The sequence below is a fragment of the Neoarius graeffei genome, chromosome 1 (assembly GCF_027579695.1).
Source record: "Neoarius graeffei isolate fNeoGra1 chromosome 1, fNeoGra1.pri, whole genome shotgun sequence".
NCBI classification, from domain to species: domain Eukaryota; kingdom Metazoa; phylum Chordata; class Actinopteri; order Siluriformes; family Ariidae; genus Neoarius; species Neoarius graeffei.
Window position 1 is genome coordinate 43,612,936 of NC_083569.1, and position 10,741 is coordinate 43,623,676.

At 39.0% G+C, this 10,741-nt stretch overlaps 1 protein-coding gene across 1 annotated transcript; it reads left to right on the forward strand.

Annotated features, from left to right (window-relative positions):
* The first annotated feature begins 789 nt into the window (after positions 1 to 789).
* Positions 790 to 10,137, forward strand: ackr4a (atypical chemokine receptor 4a). Its single transcript, XM_060932220.1, has 2 exons — positions 790 to 907; positions 6,088 to 10,137. Exon 2 carries the CDS (start codon positions 6,110 to 6,112, stop codon positions 7,196 to 7,198), a length of 1,089 nt encoding a protein of 362 aa, XP_060788203.1. The 5' UTR covers positions 790 to 907; positions 6,088 to 6,109; the 3' UTR covers positions 7,199 to 10,137.
* The last annotated feature ends 604 nt before the right edge of the window (positions 10,138 to 10,741 follow it).

The following is a 10,741-nucleotide window of genomic DNA, read 5'->3' on the forward strand; positions in this document are numbered from 1 at the left end:
GGATAGATCTCAAAAGAGCAGTGCATGCAAGACAGCCCAAGTAACTTGTAGAACTGGAAGCCTTTTGCAAGGACGAATGTATGAAAATCCCCCAGGTAAGAACTGAAAGATTATTAGCTGGCTACAAAAAGTGTTGGGAGCAGCATGGTGATGTAGTGGATAGCGCTGTCGCCTCACAGCAAGAAGGTCCGGGTTCGAGCCCCGTGGCCGGCGAGAGCCTTTCTGTGCGGAGTTTGCATGTTCGCCCCGTGTCCACCTGGGTTTCCTCCGGGTGCTCCGGTTTCCCCCACAGTCCAAAGACATGCAGGTTAGGTTAACTGGTGACTCTAAATTGACCGTAGGTGTGAATGTGAGTGTGAATGGTTGTCTATGTGTCAGCCCTGTGATGATCTGGCGACTTGTCCAGGGTGTACCCCGCCTTTCGCCCGTAGTCAGCTGGGATAGGCTCCAGCTTGCCTGCGACCCTGTAGAACAGGATAAAGCGGCTAGAGATAATGAGATGAGATGAGATGAGACCTACAGATACTTAATTACCTACAATCTCATCAAAACCAGAACTATTTTCACAGTTACATAAATACTGACTCCCACTATGCTCTCAGATAAAACATGTCAGAAAACCTCAGACAATCCCATTTCCAAAAAAAAAAAAAGGCACAGCCACTTCAAATAAATTAACACAGTGAATCATACACCAGCTGAAATATATCCATACAGTATATCCTCTTTACAAAGGCTTGTGAGTCACTTGAAATGTGTTTTAGGGAGTTTCTCTTTAACTGTTTTAATCACACGCATGCACACACACAGACACACACCCACATACCCACACAAAATCGTGAGGTATTCACTCGTTTGGAGCTCACGTACTAGAAACTGGAAGCTCTTTTCTGGCTCCTCACACAAGGTAAGCCACATCATCTTTAAATGAGGCTTTATAAATATAGAAAGAACAGTTAGATGTGTTGATATTATCTTCATACATGCAGAAAGGTTACATTTTCACAGTGTGAAAGTTGAGATTGTTTTTAAAATCCAAAGGCCATGCATTAATTATTAATCTCAGACCTGAATATGTGCCATACAGTACCAGTCAAAAGTTTGAACACACTTTAATCATTCATAGCATGCAAAATGGCTCCTCACTATTCCCAAATGTAAAATGTTAACTCCGTATTTTAAGTGCAATATTTACACATGAGGCTTCACCAGCAAGCGATGGGACAGAGTTACTCAGTGTCCCTGGCATTCTTGACCAGAATCAACATTGCATTTTTGGAAAGAATTTCCCCACAGTGTTTGACTTAAAAAAAAAACAAAGCACAGATGGAATGTCAGGAATTGTGCAATTGTATAGTACACTTCAAGGCAAGATGCACATATGGTCTGGTTGCCATATGTACACTAATATACATATCCTCATGACTAATGATAAACTTATTTTTCTGAGAAAACATTTTTTAATGAAAAGACACAATGGCTCCATTTAAAGTATGGCATTCTAAAAATAATCTCACTTTTACTGTCTCAATAACAAACAAATTTGTCCATTTTTATGAAGCGTGAAAATTATTATTGACAGCAGAGAATTACTTCAGTTGGTAACAGCACGAAAGGTGGAATTCACATCCGGAAACTGTTTTGACGTTATATCTAATTATTATATCTAAAATTAAAAAAAAAAAAGTCTAAACAGTGCAAACTGATATTTAGGTAATACTTGTTTTTCAATAATGTAAACTGGCATTTAATTAATTAATTAAGTCATTTTAAATGAATAAATATATCATGCAAACGAATTAAACAGTATTTTAAAATAACCCATTGTTTTTAAAGATTTGTGTCACTTGTTCAATTCAAATGAATGCATTTAACAGTATTCGCTGTTAATCTCTCTTAACAGTTGACACAAAATCTTCTTTCGGCTGCTCACGTTAGGGATCACCACAGCAGATCCTCCTTCCCAATTTATGATCCACATATTTGTTTTGGCATAGGGTTTTACATCCTAACGCAACCCTCCCCAACCTATCCAGGCTGGCGACTGGCACGAAGTATGCACTGGGTGGGAGTTTTTATCTAACCCACATGTCTTTGAACTGCGGAGGAAACCCAGGTAGACATGCAAACTCTACATAGAAAGGCCACCATCAGCCATGAGGTTCAAACCCAGAACCTTCTTCCTGTGAAGCAACAGTGCTAACCACTGCACCAGCATGCCACCTGTAGCAATTGACACTAAGTGTTAATGTAATATATTTTTGTGCAATATGTGTTCTTGACAATACTTTACCTTAAAATATAAACATTATTTTTTCTGCACAATTTAGTTTTTGTTGGAAATGTTTGAGTACTGAGTCAATAATGCAGAACCCATAAAACCTTTAAAAAAAATCAAAATCAAACCTTTAACAAAATTTGTGGTGCAGTGGTTAGCACTGTTGCTTCCCAGCAAGAAGGTTCTGGGTTCAAATCTCATGACTAATTGGGGCCTTTCTGTGTGGAGTGTGAATGTTCTCCTTGTGCATGCGTGGGTTTCCTCCAACAGTCCAAAGACATGCTGATTAGATCTACTTTAAATTGCCCATAATGTGAATATGAATGATTGTTTGCGTCTGTGTTAACCCTGTGAAAGATTGGTAACCTGTCTCTTGCCTAAAGTCAGCTGGGATTGGCTCCAGCTTCTCCCGTGAATCTAATCGATAAGTGGCATAGCTAATGGATGGAAAATACAGTAGGTCGCCTAGCACTTTTGCATACGATTGTGTATATACAGTTGTGGTCAGAAGTTTACATACAGTGACATGAATGTCATCTTGGATATGAACGTCATTCCAATATTTAGGCTTTCGGTAATTTCTTTGAATTCTTCTTTATCTGTGGCAGAATGATTGTACAGCATACATCTTTAATAAAAAAAAACCACTAGAATTTGGTGCACAAGTTTTAATTTTCTTTGGGTTTTCTGAAATCAACACAGTCAAAATTATATAACCCGATTCCAAAAAAGTTGGGACAAAGTACAAATTGTAAATAAAAACGGAATGCAATGATGTGGAAGTTTCAAAATTCCATATTTTATTCAGAATAGAACATAGATGACATATCAAATGTTTAAACTGAGAAAATGTATCATTTAAAGAGAAAAATTAGGTGATTTTTAAATTTCATGACAACACATCTCAAAAAAGTTGGGACAAGGCCATGTTTACCACTGTGAGACATCCCCTTTTCTCTTTACAACAGTCTGTAAATGTCTGGGGACTGAGGAGACAAGCTGCTCAAGTTTAGGGATAGGAATTTTAACCCATTCTTGTCTAATGTAGGATTCTAGTTGCTCAACTGTCTTAGGTCTTTTTTGTCGTATCTTCCGTTTTATGATGCGCCAAATGTTTTCTGTGGGTGAAAGATCTGGACTGCAGGCTGGCCAGTTCAGTACCCGGACCCTTCTTCTACACAGCCATGATGCTGTAATTGATGCAGTATGTGGTTTGGCATTGTCATGTTGGAAAATGCAAGGTTTTCCCTGAAAGAGACGTCGTCTGGATGGGAGCATATGTTGCTCTAGAACCTGGATATACCTTTCAGCATTGATGGTGTCTTTCCAGATGTGTAAGCTGCCCATGCCACATGCACTAATGCAACCCCATACCATCAGAGATGCAGGCTTCTGAACCGAGCGCTGATAACAACTTGGGTCATCCGTCTCCTCTTTAGTCTGAATGACACGGCGTCCCTGATTTCCATAAAGAATTTCAAATTTTGATTCGTCTGACCACAGAACAGTTTTCCACTTTACCACAGTCCATTTTAAATGAGCCTTGGCCCAGAGAAGACGTCTGCGCTTCTGGATCATGTTTAGATACGGCTTCTTCTTTGAACTATAGAGTTTTAGCTGGCAACGGCGGATGGCACGGTGAATTGTGTTCACAGATAATGTTCTCTGGAAATATTCCTGAGCCCATTTTGTGATTTCCAATACAGAAGCATGCCTGGATGTGATGCAGTGCCGTCTAAGGGTCTGAAGATCATGGGCACCCAGTATGGTTTTCCGGCCTTGACCCTTACGCACAGAGATTCTTCCAGATTCTCTGAATCTTTTGATGATATTATGCACTGTAGATGATGATATGTTCAAACTCTTTGCAATTTTACAATGTCAAACTCCTTTCTGATATTGCTCCACTATTTGTCGGCGCAGAATTAGGGGGATTGGTGATCCTCTTCCCATCTTCACTTCTGAGAGCTGCTGCCACTCCAAGATGCTCTTTTTATACCCAGTCATGTTAATGACCTATTGCCAATTCGCCTAATGAGTTGCAATTTGTTCCTCCAGCTGTTCCTTTTTTGTACCTTTAACTTTTCCAGCCTCTTATTGCCCCTGTCCCAACTTTTTTGAGATGTGTTGCTGTCATGAAATTTCAAATGAGCCAATATTTGGCATGAAATTTCAAAATGTCTCACTTTTGACATTTGATATGTTGTCTATGTTCTATTGTGAATACAATATCAGTTTTTGAGATTTGTAAATTATTGCATTCCGTTTTTATTTACAATTTGTACTTTGTCTCAACTTTTTTGGAATCGGGGTTGTACATACAGGGTCAAAAAAAAAATATATATATATATATATATATATACAGCACACCTAATATTTGGGTAAAATGTCTCTTTGCAAGATTCACCTTGACCAAACATTTTTACTGTATTTACCATGAACAAGCTTCTGGCAGAATTCTGGTTGAATATTTCACGACTCTTCATGGTAGAGTTCAATTAAATTTGCTTTTTTTTCTTGGCATGGACTCGACTTATAAGCATGGTCCATATATTTTCAATAGGATTGAAGTCAGGACTTGTTTTAAGCTTAATATTAGCTTACTTTATCCTCCACAACCAGCTCTGATGCATGTTTGGGTGCATTGTCCTGTTGTAACTCCCAAGTCCCAAGTTGTGTTCAAGTTTCTGATGGTTTATGCTGAAGAATCATGAGGTAGTCCTCCTCCTTCATTATTCCATCCACTTTGTGCAATGAACCAGTTCCACTGGCAGCAAAACAGCCCCAGAGCATGATGATCCTACCACCACCAGCTGGTACAGTGTCCCTCTGTACATGGTGGTCATTGTGGCCAAACAACTCAATCTTTGTCTCATCTGACTATACAGCTTTCCTCCAGAAGGCTTTTTCTTTGTCCATGTGGTCAGCTTCAAACTTTAGTTAAACTTGGTGTCAATTTTGGAGCAGGGGGTTATTTCTTGGATAGCAGCCTCTTAGTGATTGCCAATTCGCCTAATGAGTTGCAATTTGGTCCTGTTCAGATGGTGATCTGAACTGTAGACAGTGATCCATCAGCTTCCAGTTCATGGCAGGGCTGTGCCATGGTGGTTCCCAGGTTGTTCCTGACCATCCAAACCAATTTCCTTTCAACTGAGGGTGACAGTTTGGGTTTTCTTGAAGCAAACTGGCTTGGCAAAGTGACTACACCTCACATTAATTTGGATACAATTGTTTGAACTGATCTTGGAATTTGCAGTTGTTTAGAAATGGCTCCAAGAGACATTCTGGAGTTGTATATATCTGCGATCCTCTCTCGCAGATCTGCACTGAGCTCCTTGGACTTTCCCATTTTACTGTGTGTTGGTCAATCTAATGAGTGCTGTAAACAAACCCTTTTTATGAATGCACAGAGAAGCTACCAGCTGTAGTCAATCATGATCACTAACAGGAAGTTAAGAGACCTTGGCCTTGACAAGATAAGAGACATTTTGGAAGTTTCAGCACCTTTGAATTAATAATCTAAGTGAGCGTATCTAAATTTTTGACCCTGTATGTATAATTTTGACCCTGTGCTGATTTCAGAAAACCCAAAGAAAATTAAAACTTGTGCACCAAATTCTAGTGTTTTTTTTGTTAATTAAAGCTGTATGCTGTACAGTCATTCTGCCACAGAAAAAGAACAGTTCAAAGAAATTACTGAAAGCCCAAATATTGCCATGGCATTCGTATCCAAGATGACAGTCATGTCACTGTATGTAAACTTCTGACCACAACTGTATAGTAAAAGTAACAATATTATTGTTTTGCAGAAATCTTAACTTTAAAAACAATATGGAGTACTCAGAGTACAAGACGTATGACTATGAGGACCATGACAACTTCAGCTACAACTACGATGACTATCAAACCGTTTGTGAAAAAGAGGACATTCGCTCCTTTGCTAGAGTTTTCCTCCCCATTGTGTATGGGTTATCTCTAGTAGTGGGGCTCACAGGAAACGCTCTGGTAGTGGCTGTGTATGCATATTCCAAACGCTTGAGGACACTGATGGACACGTTTGTGGTGCACCTGGCTGTGGCCGACCTCCTACTCCTACTGACCCTACCATTCTGGGCTGCTGCTGCTGTTCAGGGCTGGGAGCTGGGAGAGGTTCTTTGCAAGATTGTCACAGCTTTATACACCATCAACTTCACATGCAGCATGTTGCTCCTGGCCTGCATCAGTCTGGACCGGTACCTTTCACTATTCCCACAGCTCAAAGACCGTTTCCTAGGACAGATATTTAAGAGGAACTCCTCCGCCAAACTCTGCCTAGTAGTGTGGGTTGTTAGTTTCTGTCTAGGAATCCCTGATTTGGTGCTCTCGACAGTTAAAGTGCTTCCCAATAGGAAGGTCTGCATGGCCATGTACCCTTCTAACATGGCCATTCAAGCAAGGGTGAGCATGGAGGTGATAGAGGTGCTGCTGAGTTTCTTGGTGCCATTGTTGATGATGCTGTATTGCTATTTTCATGTGATACGGAAGCTATTTGAGCTTCCGCCAGAGAACAGGGGGAAGAGATGGACAACAATCCGTGTATTGTTGGCAGTGGTTGGAGTTTTTGTGCTTACGCAGTTTCCTTACAATGTTGTGAAGTTCTGTCGAGTCCTGGATGTGATTCATACGCTAATAAGCAACTGTCAGACAAGTAAAGCACTGGACCAGGCAGCACAGATTACTGAGAGTCTGGCTTTGAGCCATTGCTCCCTGAATCCTGTGCTCTATGTCTTTATTGGCTCATCCTTTCGGCTACGTGTGCTAAGGTTTGCCAAAGCCTTTGGCCAGAGGAGGAGATTGGCACAGAGAAGAGAGGAATGCGGTGTCGAGATCTCCCTTAATTCGCACTCGCAATCCCAAAATACAAGCACTTTTTCCATATGAGTAATATATTTAACAGCAATATGGAGGATGAGATATGAAGTGCATTTCTGTATGTCTAAACATATTCTATATTTAACAGCATAAGCATGCCCAGATATATATATTTGCATGTTATCAGTGTTTACAGGCAATGTTTTATTCAAGTCGCGTGAAAAGGACCAGAAAAACAGGCTGGTTGAACTGGAAAGGTATTGAAGTCATTTTCCTTTTAACGGTAATGCCCTTTGTACACAAGCCAAAGCTTAAACAAACCCCAACAGACCAAGATGTGTTGTGATAATATGAGCTTTTTTTTTTTTTACTCAAGTAAAAAGGCAGATTAAATTGAACAAAGAAAGAACTGAACAGGAATTGAAATCATCACATTACTCATCATCTCGCCAGGGTTTTGAAGGGACAAAATACTGCACACACAAACAACATACACATGCTACACATTTTTTGAAAAAATTAAAATTTTCTTCTTCCATATGTATTCTTATACTCTGAACTATAATAGAATAAGGCTTGTTGTGGGAAAATACTGGGTGGGTAAAATCAAATAACTTGATGGGCTCCTACTGATACCCTCACTCAGTCAATCAGGTAGGTATTTGACTTATTAAATATTCCTAACATGTTTAGAGATACAACTTCTAAATAAAGTGGCTCAGGCTTGGGTTATGTTTTACAGATGTTGCCAAAAAAAAAAAAGGCCACAGTGCCTCTAAGGGACCACCATTTAGCATTGTTTACACAGTGGGCTCCATTTCATTGGTTTACTGTTCCTTCCTGTATCTGGGTTTCTTTTTGGTTACTGGTCAAATACAAGATTATAATCTTTCCTCCTTCCTTTATTTAAAAACTCTCTGTGAGCATAGTGCACAATTAATCAGTGAAATGTCTAGATTTGAGGCAGAGTATTGTGAAACTGGTGTTTTTCTTTGGTAGGTATCTGAATTTCGTTGAGTTATGTTCTGGACAAGCAGGGACACATTAGGAACTTGATTAGCACAATTGTTTTTGGAGACGCCTAGACTGGTTTGAAGCCTTTGTTAGGCAAAAAAGGAAGTAAATCTCTCCTTAAAGATAAATCTTGTGGCATCTCTTTATTTGATTTCCTTTGTAAAATACATCATAATACTTGTGCTTGAAGCATGCCCTCTCCCATGACTTAAGTTCACAACAAAGTTGGTATCTGTCCAGGTAATATATTGTGATGTACATTGTATCCTATGTATCCGTATATCCATGCATCTTCCAATGCTATATTTTGGTTCATGACTGACAGTACGTGGTGTTTACCGAAGCAGAATAGGCCGTCAGTATGAACTATCCATAATTGAGAAATATAAACACATTAACAGATTGCAGATGTGCGAAAAGGCACGTGTACCTACTTAATCATCCTTCAAGAATCTAATCCAATGGTGCAATAGAGCAAATTTCAAATGAGTACTGGTGCATGTTTCTTTTGTACAATGAGTCATGGGTTATGCATGATGGAACATGTTCTGCTATTTACATTTTTGGTAATGTGTTTTCTGAGGAACACCCTGGATGCAGTACCAAGCCATCATGGGATACCATGCATGAGAGGCTGGGTAGACTAGTCTACCAATACATTCACTCCTTGCTGCTGTGAGCAACTCGAACTGGGGCAGTGGAAAAAACTATGAGTCAGACTGAAAGAAGAAACAGACAGACTGTAAAGAAACCACTCTGTTAGTTTGAAAATATTCCAGACTAGATGAAGCCAATTCTCCAGCCAACTCTACAAGTCTACACCAGGAAATACCTCTCGTTTTGTTTCTTTCATTTGAACTGAAATAATAATAATAATAATAATAATAATGTATCTGTTTCAGAATTAAGGATTTCAGCTGAGCTGCCAGTGTGTATGTCTTAAAAGAATTGGTATGTTCTTGAATAATGTAATATGATGCGCAGATTTATTTATATGCTTTCCTCATTAGCCCAAAAATACATCAAAACAGAAAATTTCATTTGCAAATGGTGTATATTTGTTAACGCAAGTGCAATATGGTCCACAGTTCTTCGCTGCACAAATAAAACAGCCTAAGAAGATGTACACTGAAACAGTTTTTGCTTTAACTGTGGAAAAGACAAGTAGTCAATTTTTTTTTAATTACTGCTGACTAGGGGGAAAAATGTAGCTGTACAACGCCTACGATGCACAAATATTCATACATTTACCAAAGGCCACTTTAGAGCGAGCCAGTCCACCCAGCAGCATGTTATTGAGTAGTTGTTGCTTCACTGCTGTGTGGAATTTTGTATCTTCCCTCAAAGTAAAAGTCAGTTTCTCTTGTTTTTTCTCACCTACCAATGAATTTTTAGCAAGTCATTTTATGTCTGGAAAATGTCAGGTTAAGTCAGTTTCAACGTCTTCTTTACAGTAAACCTGCAATCACATGTAGACCGAGATGTTCTACTAAGTTTAGCATTCATAACCATATTTTAGAAAATGGAACCCTAATCATTAATAATGGTGCACACCAAGGATGTATGCTCTCCTTAATGCACTTCTCTTTGTATGGGTTGTTTCACAATCATGGTTATCTTTCTGAATAACACCGACTAACTCCTGCACCTAGGTCCAGTATATATACACTGGAATTTTTTAGACTTTATTTTACAGGGACACATCAGCCCTACTTACAGCAGTAATGTCTCTTACAAGTTCTTATAAATATGTTTATAAGAGTCAAATGTGGGCTCAGTTTTGACCTTGTGGTCATTTCATTTAATTCTACCAGAAGTGGACAAAGTACCCAACTTCATGACTTAAGTCAAAGTACAGATCACACTGGTCAAATGTTACTCCACTCCGATACAAGTGAAAGGTGTCCAGTCAAATTTTTACTCAAGTTAAAGCACTTAAGTGAAGTACTTGCTTTTAAAAAATACTTAAGTATTAAAAGTACATTTTCTGTCAACGTATTGTTGTATTATTGCCACAGCGCTTACAAAACCTAATGCCACTGAAGCAACCAACTGGATTTACTGACTAACTTATAGAACCTGTAGAATAAACGCCTGGTAGAATGATACAAAATGAAACACAACTTACAACAAGCAGAATCATCAATACGATGCTAGCTAGTTTTTCTTCTTTGGCTACTGGTAAAAAATACGTAGTAGCTATATTAATAATGCAAGGTCACAAAAGCTACAATGTTAACATTACCAAAGACAGAAATGTGAATTCACAAAATGAACGCATGCTGTGCCATCATGGTGGTTTAACGTTAAGCTAGCTAGTCAGTGAAACTCCACCTGACATGCTAGCAAACTCTTTGCAAACTTGAAATCATATTGGGTCGTTAACTCTACTAGAAAAGAAAGATTTCTACATTGTTTATTTGGCAAGATTATGCTGAAACATATTTCTGAAAGGACTTCAGATAAGTTAACGTTATTCATGTTAGCGTAACTCCATTTTTACATGCTAACTAACAGCGTCCAAGTTAACTGGCTATGTGTTAACGTTAGCTGTGGACAAGGCCACAGCAACTTGGCGAGCAAATCCATAGAAAGTAA